We start from the raw sequence: 21508 nt of genomic DNA, 5'->3' as shown, positions 1-21508 counted from the left end.
AAGCCAAACTTATTTCCCTCTCATTCTTTTTTTACAAACAAAATTTATATTAACTACCCGCAATGCAAGTGACCCTTACCATGTGTCCTTCTAATCTACCGGTGCCACATAAGCTAACTAATATCAAAATTTTTTCTTTGCAAGAGACCATTATCTTGTGGGTCCCACATCTCCTCTCACAAAACACCATTCTCTTCTCCTTTTTTAAGCCCTTAGCTAAGGGCCTTTTCCACTCTCTCTCATATCTCTCTCATCCATGTCATTAGCCACATCATTAAGGGCAACTAAGGGCTCTTTTTTTTTCCTTGCATTGGAGATGGTCTTAGGGTTTTCTCTTTATCAACAATCGGCTGGAATTCAATATTACAACGAAACAATAAAAATAAAACGATTATTATATATACAAGTAGGGGTGTCAAACGTGTCGGGTTGAAGGGTTAACGGGTTGCGGGTTGGCAGGTTGACGGGTTGAAATGTGCAATCCGAACCCGACCCATATTATTATTCGTGTCAAATATGTCAACCCTAACTCGCACACACATAAATTCGGGTCAACCCGAACACAACCCGTTTAACCCATATTTTTTAAACAGTTTAATTTATATAATCAGATATACAAATTATGGTAAAATCAAAACCACATATTGCAAAATTCAAATAAAATTTAAGCATGAGTCGATTTAGATATAGATGGATTTGACCAATATGTTCATGCATATTGGTGAATGGAAAGAAGAAATGCATCTTGGGTAACGAAACTCTGGTTGAGAATTTAAAAGTGTCGTTCACGAAAAATAGTATTTGAGAGGAGACCTAAAAAGGTAATATGAGGAATGAAAAATAATTAAATTCTCCAACACATTTTAAAACTAAAGAGGGAATATAAAATTAATTTAAAATATCTAATATTATACGGGTTAACGGGTCAACCTATTTTTATACAGGTCAACCCGAACCCGGCCTGTTTAAAAAACATGTCAACCCGAACCCGACCCGTTTTTTGAACGGGTCATGTTAGTCGACCCAAAACCTGTTTTTTTTCGTGTCGAGTTCGGGTTGGGTTTCGGGTCGTGTCAAGAATTGACACCCCTATATACAAACATTACAACAAGTTAATACAAAAAAAAATGTAGAAATCCACCTAAGCGACACCAGCGTCGTCGTCACGTCTAGCACACGACGGACCAGTCCCGTGGGCAAAATGTGGTGGTACCAGTGTGTGCTCATGGTTTGTGTCTTCTTTTTCCAATATTATTTGATTTATTTTGGATATCTTGGCTTTTGTTTGCGGCTTTAAGACTATATATGATTTCAACTTTACTAGTTTTGGATTAGATCAATGTTAACCTTAATTTGATATCAACCTGTCTGACTCGGGATCAAATTTTCTTCTAGTCTCCACTAATTTAATATCCATTTTACAACTTCGGACCAAATTAATATTCTTTCTTTGATTGTGACTAATTTGATATCAACTTTAATTGTTTCGGATCAAATAATAGACTAAAGGTTTTTGAGTCACATTGCGAATCAAAACCTTACTTGTGTGAATAATACATGAGTTTCCTGGTCGTAAAACGAATCAAAACCAGAATAGTACATGGTTTCCTGGTCGTAGAACAAATCAAAACCATTTATACCTAAGAAGTGTGTAAAACATAATCAAACATGGGTGTGATTTCATAGCATGTAACGTGTCATATGTGACGTGAGCATCTAATATCATATGTTATTTCACAAATTTTTAACTAATGGTACAAAACATTGTTGACTGTCAGCACTAAATAGAATGTAACCGTGCAATAGTTGACCACAACACTTATTTGCCATTATCAATATCATATCTTAGTCTTCACTAATTTAAGACTAAAGGTACAAAACATTAAGCGTAAAAGCCACACTGAACCCTTGAATCCAACTCTGATGCATTAATATATTTCATTCAAACCAAAACTTCGAATAGTAAGTTCGAAACAATAAACAAAATTATATCAGACTTTTAACATAAGCTTTTACAGAAAAACACATGCAAGAACAAAATGCCTTAACAACATCCAATGCCCATCACAAACGATAACACAACTAGTCTTAAAAAAAAACCTACTGAAATCAACTACGAACACTAGAATGCCACGTGGTAGAAGATTTTGATGCTTTATTATGCAGTATAGATGTATAGATGTATATACTTAAATAAATAGCCAAGCCGGAAAAGTTTAAAATTAATAACAAACCACTACTTATTCCGTAACTAACATAAACCTTTGAACTATCTTGTATCATGAAATAAAGCAGTCAAGTAGCTCTTTTTTCTGTTCTTATACTTCAAATGACAGTAAAAGAATATGCATTGTTGCTACACCCTTTTACCATATTATAAGTTTATAGCATTGTAATTCAAAAACTAAAAACTAACCCGCAACCTGACTCTCTTAAGGTTCGGATTTGTCGGGTTACTCTGTATCTTGATTAGACAAAAGACTTTTACATGTTATCTTATTTTTCTTTGACTGCTTATGTAAGATGTACTAGTTAACAAACTGTTTCTTTCTTTATGTTCGATTTATACGTTTACAATTTAGAAAAAAAAATGGGCCTCATAAACATACATATGGGATATCATAATCATGTTGATCAATTAAAGTTTATAAAATTACAATACGATACACTACGATCCAAAACTTTCACATAATAACTATTAATCGGGTTAACCCGAGACCCATTTTTTCATAAACAAACCCGAAACTTGACCCTAATAACAATGCGGGTTAATCAGGTTAACCTGAATAACCCAATTAGTACTTTTTAACCCTATTTAATCTGACCCTAATTAGCTTATTCGTAGGTCGGGTCGGGTTAATCGGGTTCGGGTATTTTGGACACTACTAGAGGTAGGTAGGTCGATATTGACTAATAGATAGTTATTTTTTTAACGAATCCTTCAAATGGGCTATTGTAGGGATGAGATCAGTACTGTACCGTTGTACATGTACCCGAAAGTATCCGTACCTAAAATCATTACATTTGGGTACCCGTACCCATATTTATGGCGCGGGTACGGGTACAGTACTCACTTTGGTACCACTTTGATCTTTTTTTATTAAAATTCCACCAAACTTGGTATAAGTACCGTACAATACCGACAACCAATTATCTATAATACCAAAACCAAGACCATAATAACACAACAAAAACATAATACTAAAACTAGCAATGAAATAAACCATAATATAAAATTCATTCGTATACAAGTAATGAATTCCAAAACATACAAAGTCTTCAAATTTTTTTTTTATCAAAATGTTTAAAATGAAATGAACTTATGCAAAGAAAACATTTGTTTAATCTTCACCATTAATCTTTCCATTTCCCCTTTTCCTTTTCTTTGTTTATTGTTTCCTCAATTTATATAAAAAAACAAGAGAGAAAGTTAGTACATGATATTTAATGATATACACAATTACATATACATGAAATAAAAATATATGAATATACACATATAGATAGGGAAGGAACTGATTCAACTTATATATATTAGGTCTTGAAAATCTCGGTTAAAAGTTAAGTAATGAGTGTTGGAAACCTAATAAAAGTCCCTACATATTCTAAACGGGTACCATGTGCCGTAATACCCGTACTTATACTCGTACATGTACCCGAAAGTACTCGTACCTAAAATCAGTAAGCTTGGGTACTCATACGCGTACCCAATAGACACATATGGGTACAAATACGAGTACTGAACAAGTACATGTACGAGTATTCGAGAAAAAAATCTCATCCCTAGGCTACTGTTAATTTATCATATAAGGATACACTCGCCTTCTGATATGAGAAAACCCTAACTTAAGTCCAACGTTCGTGAGCACTCGCCTGAAGGCATGATAGTGCGTTGAGATAAACTCGTTAGTTCAAGGATCCAACTAGTGAACATCACCTACTCGTCTAGTTTCTCGTCATCATCATCATCTGCATGAATCGAACTAGGTTACATGGAACATCGAGTCTCTTCCTTACCACTCCACCACAAGCTTTATAACGATTAATAATTAATAAATCAACCTTACAAAGGTTTCATCCTCAAAACCGTGATTCATAATTACAATATAAAATTATAAATTTTAACTCAAGTATTCATCCCAAAAATTTTCTTACATATAATATCGGGTTATAAAACGTAATGCTTGAACATATGTACCTTAATCAATTCTTTCAATAAGTTCGACATTAAGTAATTTCACACATACATTCTATTCTAACATATAATATTAACATATGATGAGTTGAATTAACATGTTATAAAATGATTTTATTAAGGATTTATATGCGTAGAATGTTAAATAATAATAACCTGTTATGATGATTTCAAAAGTAGGATGATCTTATGGCAATCTATTTAAAATCTCTTTGACTAGTCAAACAAAGATACGGTATATCTGTGTTGTGTATTAAAAATCTCTTTGACTAGTCAAGTAGAAGGATCATATGCATGTTTTGTGTGTGTGGGCCTCACCAAAACAAAATGGGAAATAAGAAGATGATGAATAAAAAAATCGAACTAAAATAATCTCCATTTCATGCAATTGAGATATTTACTAACTTATGTGAATTAAATGTTATGCCTTTACACGTAGTAACATTACAACACTATTGTGACAAAACCTGTAAGCTATTTTAAACGTAAGGGGTTAATTTATCATAAGTTTACATGTTGAACAAGTTAAATGAGAAAAAATCATAATGGATAAAACCATAATTTACTCTAAAAGAAAAACTAGCTTCCCTAAAAAGGGATCATGTCAATAGGTATGCATTACTATCGATAATTATACATAACTAGGAGTAACCTGTCGCGTTGCGGCGATGGACACATATTACGTTGGTATTAGCTAGGTTCGTACCCATACATATCTTAAAACCAAAACACAAATTAGTAAGAGCATTCACATCACATTCCATATATTTTCTTTATAATTTAGCTAAAAAAACACAATTCCATAAATTTATCTATCATTTTTCAAAATTCTTCCACATTCTATTCCTTATTCATATCCATAAATTAATTCTTTATTATTTTTTTCTCTTTTATCTTATTATATAGTAAATGGTGATTGAGAGATATTGATATATTATATGGTATGGATAAAAAATGAGTCCCTATATTTAGAGATTTACTTTAGTTGTCATATAACTCATCCATATAATAGAGAATGAATTGGAGAGGTGATTTTGATGGTTTTCATAAAATTTACCCTAAATTATATGGGTTTGACAACTTTAGAGAATGGGTTGAGAATGCTCTAAACACCTAGAATAATAATGATACCTGTATACAACATATGATACAAAAATTTTACATGGTATCGACTATGTTCGTTACGTTTCGGAACTAAACCCGATAAAAAATTCCGTCAAGATAGCATTATTAAAACAAAAATATTGATGTTATGACGACTCGATGTGAATTCTGTTGGTATTAATTAGGTTCATTACATGTACAAGAACTAACCCTAAGAAATAATTTCGCCATATCTAAAAGAAATAAAACATAATTGAGAAAACCTAATTAAGAAAACCCAATACAACAATCAATACATAACATATATGGATAACCAAAAGGTCCAAAAAAAAAACTACTTTAGTGGGGACATGAACTTGGGTATCAAGAATTAGAAAATGTTCCATTAACCGTTAAACCAACTCAACAATTTAAATAAACATTAAAAGTAAATACCTGAATAATCAAAGTCTAGACTTAAAATTTACGAGTTTCATTAATTCTATCTTCTAAATTTCTAAATGGTTTTTAAACTTTATTTTCTAATGTGGTTCTTATGCTTTTACTTTTGTTTATATTCTATTTGATAACGGATACCGTATTCATGTCGTAACTTCGTCACAATGTGACGGCTTTTATTACCTAGTTTAAAAGAATGGGTATGACGACAAATCACAAGTTAAAATGTGTTTTATAATCTATTAAAATGACTTTTTCAAGATTATCATAGTGGATGGTATTTTATATCTTCTATTACAATCTTTTATAAACATATATTAGTATAATAATAGTAATTTTGGTATAAAGGAATTAAGCAAAGTTAATGTAGGATGACATTGTAATTTTTGGATTTAGGTAATATATCATTTGTTTATACACCACCTCATTATATTAGTATGCTTTGTTATTCGTAGTTCAATAATGTCATTAGTTATAATTATAAAAAAGTTATATGCTTTATGATAATAAGAAACCATAAACCTTAAGTTGGGATGTTACAAACAACTTTAACATTTGTTTTCTTTTCATTTTCTACGTTCCCATCTCTCTTTGATGATGGTTCTTCTCCTTAAATTCGTTCGAATTTTGATTGTTTGTTGAGTTGTTGATTCTCTTCGACCCTAGAGCCAGAATGTTGGTGACTTTGGTAGCATTTGTTAGGAGAAGAATCAGTGAAGGAGGAGGAGGTGGAGGTTCCCTAAACTTGAATCTCTTGCGACTCATGGTAGCAGTAGAGTTATTGAAGAATTTGATAAGGGGAGTGTAAATGAGGAAGATGGGGTAAGGTGTTTGAATGAATATCAGATGCTTTATATAATATAGGCACTTGAGGCAACATGCTTTTCTTATGCTTTATTGGTTCAATTTTGCATGAAGCTCCGTATGTACATAAAGGCTCTTTACTTAATAATATAAGAAATTTAACCCTTTTTTCATTTTCACTTTCGACATCACTGTTGCTCTCTGAATTCGGTTCTTTTCCATAATCTTGAATGGATTTTGATTGTTCGCTATGTTGTAGCTCGAGTCTTAGTAACTTTGGTAGCCTCTGTTAGGAGAAGGAACAGTGGAGGTTCCTTAAAGTTGAATCTCTTGAGATTCATGGTAAAAGTGGAGTTATTGCAGTAGAATGATAAGTAAGCGGGGAGTGGAAATGAGGAAGAACGGGTAATGTGTTTGACTGAATACTGAATGCTTTATATAATATAGGCACTTGAGGTAACATACTTTTTTTATGCTTTATTGGTTCAATTTTGCATGAAGCTTCGTATGTACAATATAGCCATGTACTCAACAATATAACAAATTTTAAATTTCTTTTCTTTCCAATTCCCACCTCACCGTTGCTTTCTGATGTCGGTCTTCTACATAATCTTGAACGGATTTTTATGTTTCGATGTGTTGTTGCGCCTCTTCGACCCATGGGTCATGGTCTTGAAGAGGTATGTACCCGCCTTAACATCGAGCGGGGCGGGTCAACCCACAAGATATAGACAAGAGGCTTGAAATCAAGATATCATGAAGGCACAAAGCCAAAACCTATGCGCACGGCGCATATCACATATGCTCACGCATCACATATGCTCACGCATATCATATATGCTCACGCATCACATATGCTCAAGCTTATCACATGCTCGCGCACCATATATGCTCACGCATATCACATCTGCGCGTGGCGCATATCGCATGCTCACGCATCATATATGCTCACGCATATCACATCTGCGCGTGGCGCATATTACATATGCTTGCGCATATCACATCTGCGCATGAAACATCTGCGCGTGAGAATAAAGAGAAGACTTCGCGCATCCTCAGGATAGGCGCATATCACACGTGCACATAATCAACCTCGTCCTTATCCAAATCAGGATAAGGACAACCTTGATTGTGCTCGTCAGACAACCTTCCAGAAGGTATCCTTTAAGGAATAAGAATATGCTGATGTTGACAGCTGCCAATGAAAGGTGGACAACTCAGCAAAACCCATGTGCTACCACGTGATTGCACATGGGTCAGGTAAAATGCCTGGGTCAGAGAATAATCAATGAAAAAGCACCAGGTGTCCTAAGGACACGTGGCGCAAAGCAATAGGAGGACGCAAAGCAATATGAGGAGGCCAAAAAGGCCCTAATGGGATCTGAGCCCAATCATTGGAAACCCTAACACTATAAATACCACACCACCTCCACAAGGGGAGGTAAGCAAGAAAATACATTCCAATTCATTACTCACTCTCAGATTATTATTATCCTCTCCTACAATCTCTTATTCTCACACCGGAGGGTTACCCCAAAGAGGACCCCTCTGTCCCTTTCTGAGGGGTAAGTTCACGGTGCTGCTCGTTTTGTAGGTGGAAGAACTCATACTCCGGAGAACCATCGGTGAAATAGCATACTCATACCCGAGGAAAGTTGATCGTCTACCAGTGAGCCGATCCACGTTTCTTCATTGGCGCCATCACCTGTTACAACGGCAACAAAATCTCATCTGTTCTCTCTGAAAAACTTCACCATGGTTTCTGGTGTTCGAAACAGCGATCAAGTTCTGGAGGATATTGAGCGTGAGGATGTTAATGAGGGACAGCAGTTTCTGAGGGTGCCGCGTGATTCTGCGCGCACCACCAGTAACCATCCCTTCATCACAACTCCTCATAGCCAGACTGAAACTCCTCCAGACGATCTCACGTTCCAAAATTTGACCGGCGCGAAACAAAAAGGACCAATGGGTCCAGAAGATGAAACAAATGACCCTAAAGAATGGCTCATAAACGAACAACGGCGTTTAATGGACAAATACAATGAGCTGGTCAAACACAAAAAGTTAGCCGACTTAACACAAAGGCTCGCGTTTGATAAGCAAACCATTCAAGGAACAACAAAAAGGGCGCGCGCGCCGGAAGATGGTCACTCTGCTCACACTGAACACGCTGATTTTAGTGATGAAGAAGTGCACAGCATGAGGAAGACGCGAGATACTCATGCAGGAGGCTCACAGCTCCGCGCGCACATGAACATAGCGCCTGGGGCCAAAGCCGATATGGATCTGTACACACCGTACAACCCACCAGCGAGAGGGCAAGTGGACGTAACAACACCGTACAGGCCAGCCATCTTGGTGAAGCATTCAAAATTCACTGAGCGCATCGCGAAGGCTCCCATTCAACACAAAACCAAGATGCCAAGTGGGTTGGGCAAGTACGATGGCACAACAAATCCAGACGATTTCTTACAAGGTTTTTATAACACTGGAAACCTAGAAAGCTGGACGTTGCCAACATGGTGTCACATGTTTGCTCGCTGCCTCACGGGCGCGGCGCGTGTCTGGTTCGAAAGCTTGCCGACTGGGCAAATTGATGGGTTCGAAGAGCTATTGGAGAAGTTCCAAGCTCACTTCGTACAGCAGCGCAGACACACGCGCGACCCTGATGACATCATGCACTGCGTGCGCATGAATGATGAAACGATTGAAGACTACATAACTCGTTTCAATCAGGAATCTCTTGCAATTGGAGGTATCACTGAGCAACTCTTGCGCGTGGCCTTTATACAAGGTGCGCGCAGTGATCAACTCCGCAGAGCTCTCGTGAGCAGAGATGGCATGCCAACCACTTGGGCCAAGCTAATGGAAGCATCGCGAGTCTTCGCGCGAAATGAAAAACAAATTGCCCAAGATAGAGCAAGAGAAAGAGGGCACCAAGCAGAAGCACCGCGCAACAACGAAAGGAGGGGCAAACAAAACTCTGTATGGTCCAGGTTGCAACAAACCAGTTTTTCTCCCGCAGAAAAGCAGGCGCAACCAAGCTCACCCCAGCCCCAAAAAGACAGTCGTAATCGCGGAGAGGGTGACAAGAGGGAGGGGGCAGAGAGCCTAACAGACCTCTACCAAGAATATGGACTCCCCTCACTAAAACGCCTTCACAAGTGTTAAGCACAGAGAATGTCCAGTTTAAAAGCCCCAAGCCACTACACTATAAGGGACCACCAAACAGTGGCAAGTATTGTGAGTTTCACAAGTCCACAGAACACAACACCGATGCATGCCACCATTTGAAGGATGCGATTGAAAGAGATGTGAAATCAGGCAAGTTGGCTCACCTGGTGAAAAACTCAAGACCAGAGAATGAACAACCAGATGGAGCCTCAGCCAGCAAAAAGTTCAAAAGAATCTGTGTAGCCGAGGGAGGAAGGCAAGGGCAAAGATCGAGAAAGAGAAGCGCGCAAGTCCAAGGAGATTGGCGCGAGCAACAAGTAATCTTCCCAAGAATCAGGGGAGGCCCTTCTATCATCAGTCCTCTAGTCATCACTACACACATTGCTCATTATGAAGTGTCAAAAGTCCTGGTGGACACTGGCAGTGAATCAGACATCATGTATGAGCAATGTTTCAGGAAGTTGGATCCAGCAGACCAAGCAAGGCTCGAAATTGTGAATTCACCAATCTCGGGTGTTTCAAATGAAATCATTCACCCCTTAGGTCAGATACAATTTGAAGTAACTATGGGGGATGAGAAACACAAGCGAGCTGAAATTGTCAACTTCTTGGTCTTGCCCACCACTTCATGCCACAATATGATCTTGGGTAGAGGAACGATTGCCCAATTCAACGCCATACCGTCGCCAGCGCACGGCGCGTTAGGGTTCCCAACACCAACAGGTGTAACATTTGTATACCGAGATCATTTGTGCGCAGTGACAAGTATTCCGCGGGAAGGGAGAATGAAACTTCCAATGGCAAACAACGCGCCAGAGGAATGGATTCTCAACCCAAAATTCCCAGAGCAAACAATCACAATTGGAGCTACGATATCAGACGACACAAGGTTGAGAATGAAAAGATTGCTCACAACGTATATGTCGGTCTTCGCGTGGCAACATTCCGATATGACTGGGGTTCCGCGAGACCTGGCGCAACATTCTCTCAACACGTTCAAGTCCGTAGAGCCAATTGCTCAAAAGAAGAGAATCATGGGGGATGAGAAGGCAAAGGCCATGAATGAGCAAGTAGAGGATCTACTGCGCGCAAACATCATCCGCCCAATACGATACCAGACATGGGTAGCCAATCCTGTGATGGTAAAGAAGAGCAACGGGTCATGGAGGATGTGCATTGACTTCAAAGACCTCAACAAAGCATGTCCAAAAGATTGTTACCCCCTCCCAAACATTGACGCGAAGGTGGACTCCGTGGCGCCATTTAAGCTCAAATGTTTTCTGGATGCCTATAAGGGCTATCACCAAATTCAAATGGCCACACAAGACGAGGACAAGACTGCCTTCAGAACCGACAAGGGTGTTTTTTGTTACACAAAAATGCCCTTTGGTTTGAAGAATGCGGGAGCCACCTACCAAAGACTCATGGACGCGGTTTTCAACGAGCAAATTGGAAGAAACCTAGAAGTCTCCGTGGATGATTTGGTGATCAAAAGCAGGGAGGAAAAACAAATTCTCAAAGACATCGAAGAAACCCTTTAGCGCCTAAAGGAAGTAAACATGAAGCTCAACCCGAGCAAATGCACATTTGGCGTAGAAGAAGGGAAATTTCTCGGTGTAATGGTCACCAAGGATGGTTTCAAGGTGAACCCAGAGAAGGTGGAGGCTATCCTTGACATGCCCTCACCATCCACCATGAAAGAAGTTCAAAAGTTGAATGGTAGATTGGTATCAATCAACAGGTTCCTAGCGAACCATGCAAGCAAATATACCCCATTCGTTAACACATTGAGAAATTGCCTAAAGAAAAGCCAATTCAAGTGGACGCCTGAGGCCGAGCAAGCTTTCAGTGAGATAAAAGAATGTCTGATAAATCTGCCTGCGCTCACAGCTCCACTTCCTGGCGAAACTCTAACATTGTACCTGTCAGCAGGAGAGCGCGCCATCGGCGCAGTGTTGTTGGTGGATCGCAAGGGAATCCAAACACCAATCTATTATGTGAGTCGGGTGCTGACAGATCCTGAGACGCGCTACTCTATCATGGAAAAGTTAGTTTTGTCACTAACACACGCGTCGCGCAAGCTTCATAGATATTTCAATGGTCATCCTATTGAAGTTCTGACTGGTTACAACATCCAGCAAGTCTTGCGGCGTCCCGCGCTCTCAGGAAGGCTGACAAAATGGGCGCTGGAATTAGGAGAGCACACGATCGCCTATAAGCCCCGTCCAACAATAAAGGGACAAGTCTTAGCTGATTTCATCGCAGAAATCCCTGAAGGAAAAATTGAAGAGGCTCAGCGCGAGGTAGACCCTCCGCGAGCCAATAATGAAGAAAATGTTTGGAGATTATTCACTGATGGAGCTTCAAACAATGAAGGGTCCGGCGCAGGCCTCAAGCTGGTGGATCCAGAAAGTCATGAGTATAGTTACGCAATCAGGTTGGATTTCAAGAGCACCAACAATGAAGCTGAGTATGAAGCCCTGCTGGCTGGTCTGCGCATCGCGCACAAGTTCGGAGTTAAAAAGCTAGAGGCCCATGTTGATTCATACTTGGTAGCAGCACAGGTCAATGGCCTTTATGATGCCAAGGAGAACACCATGCCTCTGTATCTAGAGCAGGCGAAAAAGCTCATCGAGCAATTTGACTTATTCAGAATCATACATATTCCGCGCAGTGAAAACAAGTCTGCTGACGCGCTGAGTAAGATGGCATCAACCAGCTTCGATCACTTTGGCAAAGATGTCAGGGTAGAAGTAATGAGCAACCCGTCGGTGGGAGCGAAGTCTGTCCTTGTAATTCATACAACCCCTTCATCATGGATAACTCCAATAATGGAATTCTTGAAAGAGGGAAAGGTACCGAACGATCGCACACAGGCGAGGAAGATAAGGCACAAGTCGCAGAACTATGAACTGCTTGATGGTACATTATATCGACGCTCTTATCTTGGACCGCTCATGAAATGCCTAGATGCTGAGGAAGCAAGCTATGTGATCAGAGAGATACACGAAGGAATCTGTGGAATACATGCTGGCCCGCGCATGGTGGTTGCCAAGGCAATGAGCGCAGGTTACTATTGGCCAGGCATGTACTTGGACGCGTTAAAAGAGATCCAAAAATGCAAAGCGTGTCAGAGCTATGCGCCAAACACCATGCGGCCAAAGAACAACTTGATTCCGGTGACCTCCGCATGGCCTTTCCACAAATGGGCAATCGATATTGTGGGTCCCCTACCGCAAGCGCAAGGGCGAGTAAAATTTTTGGTAGTGGCAGTAGACTATTTCACAAAATGGGTTGAAGCCAAGCCACTAGCAAAAATCACAGCCGAGGCGATGAAGCAATTTATCTGGAGCCACATCATATGCCGTTTTGGCCTGCCCATGGAAATTGTGAGCGACAATGGCAAACAATTCACCGACAGGAAGATATCCAGCTGGCTCAAGGAATTGCGCATCAACCAAATCTTCACTTCAGTATACCACCCTCAGGGGAATGGCCAAGTGGAGCGCGCGAACCAAAGCTTGCTAAATGGGCTGAAGAAAAGGTTGGAGGGAGAATCCCATTCATGGGTCGAGGAGCTACCTAATGTCCTGTGGGCGCACAGGACATTAAGTAAAACCAGCAATGGCGAATCCCCGTTCAGCCTAACCTATGGAACGGAGGCTATGATTCCAGCAGAAATTGGATGCCCATCCCATAGAGTGCTCATGATGAGTAAGATTGATAACGAGCGAGAAAGAAGGTTGGATCTCAACTTACTTGAAGGGCGCAGAGAAGCGGCTATCATCAGTGAAGCCAAATACAAGAAAAAACTAGAAAAGTATTACAATCAGCGCGTGAAAGAATGCCACTTCAAGAAGAATGATTTTGTCCTTCGAAACAATGAAGCTAGCCGCGCGATACCCCCGGGAAAGATGTCCCCCAATTGGGAGGGACCTTATCAAGTCTCGGAAGAATTGGGAAAAGGCGCATACGCTTTAAAAGATTTGAATGGAAAGAAGATCCCGCGCGCATGGAACGCAGCACAGCTTAGAAAATGTTTCATGTAAAAATTGTCAAGTTTGTAATCAAGGCTTTTTAAGCCATTATGAATAATGATACGCGCTATCTTCTCTTAATGTGTGTTCTATTACCTTTTGCATACATGTTTCACACTTCCCTTTATTAATTTTGAGCAATATGACAACATTGTATTGACATCAAAACAAAAATAAAACGAAGTAAAACATACATGCGCGAGCTTCAAGCTCAAACGCGTTAACGAGTTTTAACTCTAAAACGTCAGGGCCTTAGCCCAATAATATGAGCCTTAGCTCAGGGCCTTAGCCCAATAATACGAGCCTTAGCTCAAATCACTCATAAGATCCATCCTACATGCTGCGCAACTAGACCATAAAAATACCTAAGCACAACTAAGGCAAAGCACATGCCAAAACATAGTTGTTAAGGTCTCAGGTCGAGGTCGCGCATGGAATTGTAATGGATATCAGAGTAACACATACTGACACGTAAAGGCTAAAAAACTCATAATTCCCTATAATAAATGCGCGATAACGTCGCGCAAAAGAGGAATAATGAAACGCCAAGGCACGTGTCAACATAGTCAGGATATTGCAAAATCACTTAAAATATGACAAGGATTAAGTAAAATAATTTCCTTACAACCTTGTTCATATTTCAACGTGCAAGCATATCTTATATTCAACAAGCAAACATGCAATATAAAGAGATGAATGGGGAATGCGCAAGATGCGAATAAGGGAAAAACAAAATTTCATTCCAAAACATGGAATGAATTTACAAAATGATGAGATACAAACTGCAAATAAAAAAAAAAACATGAAGGGCTTCTCAAGTCTCTATGTCGACGTCAGCCTCTTCATCGCCCTCATCATTACCTCCCTCAGCATCTGGCGCAGCCCGCTCCTCGTCATCTCCAAACTTGCCATAGTCAAGCTGTTCGTCTTGAATGGAGTCGTCTTCTATCACAATAGTGTCAGGAGCGGGTCCTTTGGCCACGCCAGAGCCGCTAGCAGAGGCAGCATTGCCCGCGCCATCATCGCCGCCGCCAGCCCCTTCACACTCGTCAAGTAATTTCTTTAGAGCGCCGAGATCGGGCTGATCAGCAAGCAAGGCTATCTGCAAAGCATAAGGAAAAGTGTGAGTACAAAAAGACTAGGAAAATAAGTCAAGGTAAACTCATTAAGGTTAAAATACCTGCTCAAGGATGGGAATGGGAGTATTCAAATACTTCTCCCCCACCTCGGCCATGTCCGCGCAGACAACGTCGAGCTGATAAGGGTAGTCGGATGGGTTCTTCTTCAGCATGCTATATTCACAGCCATCCTTAAACCCTTCAGCTCGACCCACCAAGCGCGAGGCAGCGTTGCAATCCATCACAAGGGTCTGAAACTCGTCTGAGTATTTCATCGCATAAGCGCAACGAGTCATACCCTGTGAGACTAGCCATTGGTGATCCTGCGCGAGGGAAGAAACAGACGTCTCAAGAGCAGGAATCTAAGAGTTTAACAACTCAACAGTTTCCTTGGTCTGTTTCAGCTCCTCTCTGTCGGACGCTGCTGCCGCCAAGGCCTCTTTCCTTTCCGCTCGCGCAGCATCGAGCGCTTCTTGGCTAGACGCTGCCGTCACTAGGGCTTCATCCTTCTCTGCCCGCGCGGCCTCAAGCTCCTTCTTCAGGCGCGCAACCTCACTCTCTAATGAAGATTTGTCAGTGATAGACTGCACAAGCGCTTGGTCACGCGCCTCTGCATCCAGCTCCAAGTCGCGCACTCGCCGCGCATACTTGGCCGCGTCCGCCTCTGCTGCCTGCAGCTTCTCCCGCGCAGCCTGCAGCTCATGTCCGCGCTTCACGAAGGCAGCGTTGGCACTTGCTCGGTTCTCGCTGAGTTCTGCTTGGAGTTTCTCAGCTCTCTCTCGAGCGTCAGAAAGATTCCAAGCAGATATCTTAGCCTCTTGCTTGGCCTCCGCAAGAGCATCACGCACCTTTACATAATCATAGCGAAGCTCTTGGGAGGCAGCAAAGAACGCTGACCCAGCGAAAAGATGGTCGTTGAGCAAGTCCACGCGGGCGCGCTCATCCTGAAACCTCCTTTCAGCTGGAGGCACGGAGTGAGCCCAGAAGTCTTCACACACCCCCATGGACTGAAATGAGCTATCCTCAGTAATATTCCATCTCGGGCGGTATATGTGATCGGCTTCCTGCAAACACAAAGCAACGTTCTAGTCATCTAAACACTAATATGGAAGTCCGCGCAGCGGAGCAAAACGAACTTATACCTGCGGGGAGCAAGCAGAAAAGTCAGCGCCAGCCTCATGAGAAGACTGCGCCACGAAATCTCATGGCGCTACAGGGCTTGCGCGGCCGCCATCGGAGTCTTCAAAATGGACCTCCTCATCTTCCTCTGTAACAGGCCTTTTCTTCTGCGACCTGGAAAAATCAAAACCAGTCTCGCGAGGAGGGCTGCGCGCAGGAGGAGGTGAGGGAGGTCTCGACGCCGCGAGATCAGCGCGTAAAACAGCCTCCTGCTCCTTAGCAATCCCAATGAGGGGAGATTCAGTGCTTGCAGGAGCAGGAGCAGAACCAACGGCGCTGGCGCCAGCGCCAGCAGTGCCACCAGCAGCTTGTGTGCCAGCTATAATGCCTATGAAAAAACCAACAAAGAGAAATGATTCAGGACTTGATCTAAAAAGGAAAAAGTCAGAAAATAAAAGCGCAATATATACCTTGGCGCACCGCCGTTCGCGAGTTAAACATCGCCATGAAGTCCATTTTCCCCCTTTTTGAGGGCAAAACAGGGGACTTCAAAGCAACCTTCGGCGCAGCCTCGGTACCTTGTTGCGCCTGAGGTTGATCCACCAAGGTCGCCGGCTCTACAAACATTTGAGTGTGCAAAGATTCATTAATAACTCTATCGGAATCACGCTCATAAAACCATAAAGTATCAACAAAGTATACCTGTTGAAGAGGAAACAGCAGGCGCAGCGCCGTTCCCTTTTCCGCCGCGCGAAGAGAGGAGGTGGCGGCACCATACCTCGTGTGGACAGGAGGACTACCCACACCTAGAGGCAAAGAAGACAAGGAAAACTTGGAGGTAAACCCCTTGGTTTTCTCAAGTCCATTCGCTTGAGCAGGAGGATCCTGAGCAACAGGGGCATCATTTTTCTTCTGTTTTTTACTGGCCCCTGCGCCAGTTTTCCCTTTAGCCTTACGATTGAGTTGTGGCACCTCAGCTTCCTCCTCCACCTCTTCTTCCGCGAGCTCCAGCTCATAGTTCTCAAGCGCATCTACAATACGTGCAACAGAAATGTTAACCAAATTTGGTATTCTAAAGGCATAAGCATAAGTACAAAGGCCTACCAGGCGCATCGCTGTCAAAGCAAAATCCCAAATCAACAGGGATGAACATATCAGCGAAGCGATCGGGGAAGCCAACTTCCCCAGCGCCCAGCGCGACAGAGCCACCCTCCATATGCTCATCATAGGCGGCGTGGACGTACTCCTTGCTTACTGCATAAAACAAGACAAATGGTATCAGCAAAACGAATTATATTCACGCATAAATAATGCAATGAGCTAATAACTCACATAATCCATCAACTTGGATAACAGGCTCAGTCGCGCTGTCGGCCCACCTCCTGCTCATGCCAACCCCCACCAGCGCTTCCTCGCAAATATTCTTGGCGGGGGATGGTTCAGCAGTCAACTTATTAACCCATGCGCCAGTTGGGTTCTTAAGAACATTCACATCCGCGGGCGCAGAAGTGATCGCGCGCATGGTCATGCGGATGGGAATCACACCAGCCTTAGTATAGAAAAATTTCTCAGACCAGTCATGAAGGCTCTTGAAGGAAACAGTGCAGCACTTGACCTTCTGACTGCGAGGAACGAATGAGAACCAAGAATCTTGGATTTTTGGCTTATAAAAAAATTGAAAGCGCCGAGGGGTTGGCTCCTCGCGCTGAGCTTTGCACATGAACTCAAAATGAGTCATGCGCACAAGTCCAAAAGGATGGACTTGGGATATGTGAATCCCATGAAATTGAAGCAGCGCACCCATAAACCTTGTCATCGGGAGACGAAGGTTGCAGTGAGTGAAAAAATGGCAATATAAGGAGATATAGCCGGTGGGCGGATCTGCCGCCGTTTGCCCGGCCGCCGGAAGCATACAGCCATACTCAGGGAGAAAACCCTGAGAGGCGATGAGACTGTCAAAATCAGACTGTCTCAATTTACAGGGAATCTCATCCCACCTCTTTATTGTCTTGCCCTTCCCCACCTCCTCCGACGAGGCCTCAGCAGCCCGTTTTCCCTTGCCGGTCTTCTTCAAAGTGGACATGACTAATGATTTTACACGGCGTTTGCTTGGGGAGATTGTGGTGTCTGGGTTATCAGACATACAACTGTGAAATCAAACAGAGGTTACTTCAAGAACGGAAATCGGAATAAAAATGGAAGGAAAGGAAAGCTCTGAAATAACAATGAAGATGAAGAATAATAACTCAAAAGGCTTGCTTTTATAGGCCCAGGAGAGAGAGAAACAGGTACTGATCAGAGTTCACGCGCCCCCACTCGCAGGGTCAGGCCAACGCGAGCGCGACACGTGTTCCTAACTGTGTGAGGGGACATGAAAGGGAACGAAACAGGTACTGATCAGAGTTCACGCGCCCCCACTCGCAGGTGCAGGCCAACACGAGCGCGACACGTGTTCCTGACACTGTGTGAGGGGACATGAAAGGCAACTGTAGCACCTCGAGCACACGAAAAGTCTGACACGTCTCCATCTCTGACGCATGTCAGCACCAACCAACCGCGTACATGGACGATTCATTTCAACCACAAGGATAGAATTTCGCGCAACGATGAGAAATAAAAAAGGAAAAGACAAAACCCTATTAAAAGAGAACTATTAAGTCTAATATCTATCTTACCTCGCTCGCGCGAGACAAGACACACATTAGACTGGGAGGGCTTGAAGAGGTATGTACCCGCCTTAACATCGGAGCGGGGCGGGTCAACCCACAAGATATAGACAAGAGGCTTGAAATCAAGATATCATGAAGGCACAAAGCCAAAACCTATGCGCACGGCGCATATCACATATGCTCACGCATCACATATGCTCACGCATATCATATATGCTCACGCATCACATATGCTCACGCGTATCACATGCTCGCGCACCATATATGCTCACGCATATCACATCTGCGCGTGGCGCATATCGCATGCTCACGCATCATATATGCTCACGCATATCACATCTGCGCGTGGCGCATATTACATATGCTTGCGCATATCACATCTGCGCATGAAACATCTGCGCGTGAGAATAAAGAGAAGACTTCGCGCATCCTCAGGATAGGCGCATATCACACGTGCACATAATCAACCCCGTCCTTTTCCAAATCAGGATAAGGACAACCTTGATTGTGCTCGTCAGACAACCTTCCAGAAGGTATCCTTTAAGGAATAAGAATATGCTGATGTTGACAGCTGCCAATGAAAGGTGGACAACTCAGCAAAACCCATGTGCTACCACGTGATTGCACATGGGTCAGGTAAAATGCCTGGGTCAGAGAATAATCAATGAAAAAGCACCAGGTGTCCTAAGGACACATGGCGCAAAGCAATAGGAGGAGGCCAAAAAGGCCCTAATGGGATCTGAGCCCAATCATTGGAAACCCTAACACTATAAATACCACACCACCTCCACAAGGGGAGGTAAGCAAGAAAATACATTCCAATTCATTACTCACTCTCAGATTATTATTATCCTCTCCTACAATCTCTTATTCTCACACCGGAGGGTTACCACAAAGAGGACCCCTCTGTCCCTTTCTGAGGGGTAAGTTCACGGTGCTGCTCGTTTTGTAGGTGGAAGAACTCATACTCCGGAGAACCATCGGTGAAATAGCATACTCATACCCGAGGAAAGTTGATCGTCTACCAGTGAGCCGATCCACGTTTCTTCACCAAGAGATGCCGGGAAATTCCCATTTAGATCGCGTGCAGCATTAATGGCCTATGAGATAACAGGATTCCCATGTTTAATCATTAATAATCTAGCACTTCATATAAGCGGAACATGAGAAATAAGCTAAACTCAAAGTTTGGTACCAAAATGCAGCTACTGCAATATCAATATAATAGGATTGGGTTTGCTATCCAAGAATCAAAACTTTGTTATTAGTAGGATTGGGTTTGCTATCCAAAAGGGGGTTGTGGTGCAGCTTGTTGCCCGCTTACCTGCCACTTCATTGTAAATCGTTTGGTTGGTTTCAACGAATTATTAATACAAGAATTATGCTAATATAATATAGCCTAAAGCTAATGTTCTAGTCTTGATTTGCAAATAGTCTTCTATTCATGTCTACAAACTTTTTGCTAAATATATAAATAAAAAATGGTTACAAAGAAAGAAAGAAAGATGTGTAAGTACCCGGATGAAAGAATGGTTGAGGGACAAAGACTCCACATGAGAAATTCCTGCAAACAATTGGCATATGCTGTCACCAAATGACTTAAATGATCTTCCTTTCTGTGCCATAGCATCAGGGTAAACCATCGATTTCTTCAAGGCGTCTAGGTTTTCACATATCACTTCATACGCCGGCTGACCTACATACTCCAAAAACGCCAGTTTTGGGCAAGAAATCTTTAGGCGTTCACACAAGCCCCGTATTTTATAGAATTCATCATAATCCTCCTCCTCCTCCTCATCGTCATCATCATCAGAATCGGAATCAGAATCAGAATAATCATCATCCATTTTCTGATTATGAATTCTTGAGATTCGGGCATGATATACAAAGATTAACAGTTGAGAATGAAAAGCAGCCAACCAAAGTCAAATCCTCAAGCAACGGGCAGCGATCAAGAAACCGATGTACTAAATCACGGTCCAACGATCGAACACTGTTGAGTTCAAGAACCCTGAGTGCAGGGAAACCACCAGTGACAAAAGGGAACACTAGAGGCCTTTTATACAAGAACAACTTTAATACCTCCAATGCATCGTATTTGACCAGATTATAGGGAAAACAGCAAGTCTTGCTTTTTGACTTTTCGCATAGCCGCAGCGTGTATCCACCGCCGTACCGTCGACTTTTTATAGTAATTCGCACAATGTAAACGAACACTCTCCAAATCTAGAGTTTGGTTTTCCAAAACCGAAGACACGAAGTCTTTGAATGTGTTCATATTAAAATTTGTAGAGGCTCGAGTGCAATCTAAGTCTATAGATGGAAGTGAAGTCCACAAGTACCTCCATGGTGTTGACAGAATGCTTGTTCGGACTGCTTCTTCGGTGGTCGGAAGACGTGAAAGGATCAAGTGTAGGATAGGATCAGGCAGGTTACTGATCAAATCGACACTATTTTTGCTTCGCTTCGATTTCTTCTTCATCTTCATGCTGCTTCTGTTAATAATAATAATAATAATAATAATAATAATAAGCAACAGAAATCAAAATCGCCACAGGGATTTTATAGAATTGGCGTGTCAAATTGAATTTTAAAAATTTCTAATAGACTTATATTTAGTGAATATATTATAATTATGATAGGGTTATAACCCTCGGAGAAGAAAACTTGATAGAAGGAGATTGAGTCAAATATTCTTTTCATATTCATTTCAGAAGTAGATGCTTCATATATAGTCAAACAAATTACATTAAACATCCCCTACTATCTAAATAAACCATAGCCCCTCTTAACTTAATCGACTGAATAATAATAAAAATAAAACGTAACAAATTATGTATTTAGATAAGA

General features: G+C 41.8%; 1 protein-coding gene across 1 annotated transcript; it reads right to left on the bottom strand.

Moving 5' to 3' along the window:
* Nucleotides 1-284: 284 nt before the first annotated feature.
* On the bottom strand, nucleotides 285-21140 carry LOC143552810 (F-box/LRR-repeat protein At2g29930-like). The gene is made up of 5 exons (XM_077042944.1): nucleotides 20835-21140; nucleotides 20555-20740; nucleotides 20176-20508; nucleotides 19684-19758; nucleotides 285-350 (listed from the first exon to the last, which is right to left on the bottom strand). The coding sequence occupies exons 1-5, from the start codon at nucleotides 21138-21140 to the stop codon at nucleotides 285-287; spliced, it is 966 nt and encodes a 321-aa protein (XP_076899059.1).
* Between the last annotated feature and the right edge of the window lie 368 nt (nucleotides 21141-21508).

Source organism: Bidens hawaiensis, unplaced genomic scaffold, assembly GCF_021521415.1.
Source record: "Bidens hawaiensis isolate Kalapana, Puna unplaced genomic scaffold, B.hawaiensis_p1.1 tig00017038_1, whole genome shotgun sequence".
In the NCBI taxonomy this organism is placed as follows: Eukaryota; Viridiplantae; Streptophyta; class Magnoliopsida; order Asterales; family Asteraceae; genus Bidens; species Bidens hawaiensis.
The sequence above is the reverse complement of the archived record's forward strand: the minus strand, read 5'-3'. Positions and strand labels throughout refer to the sequence as shown.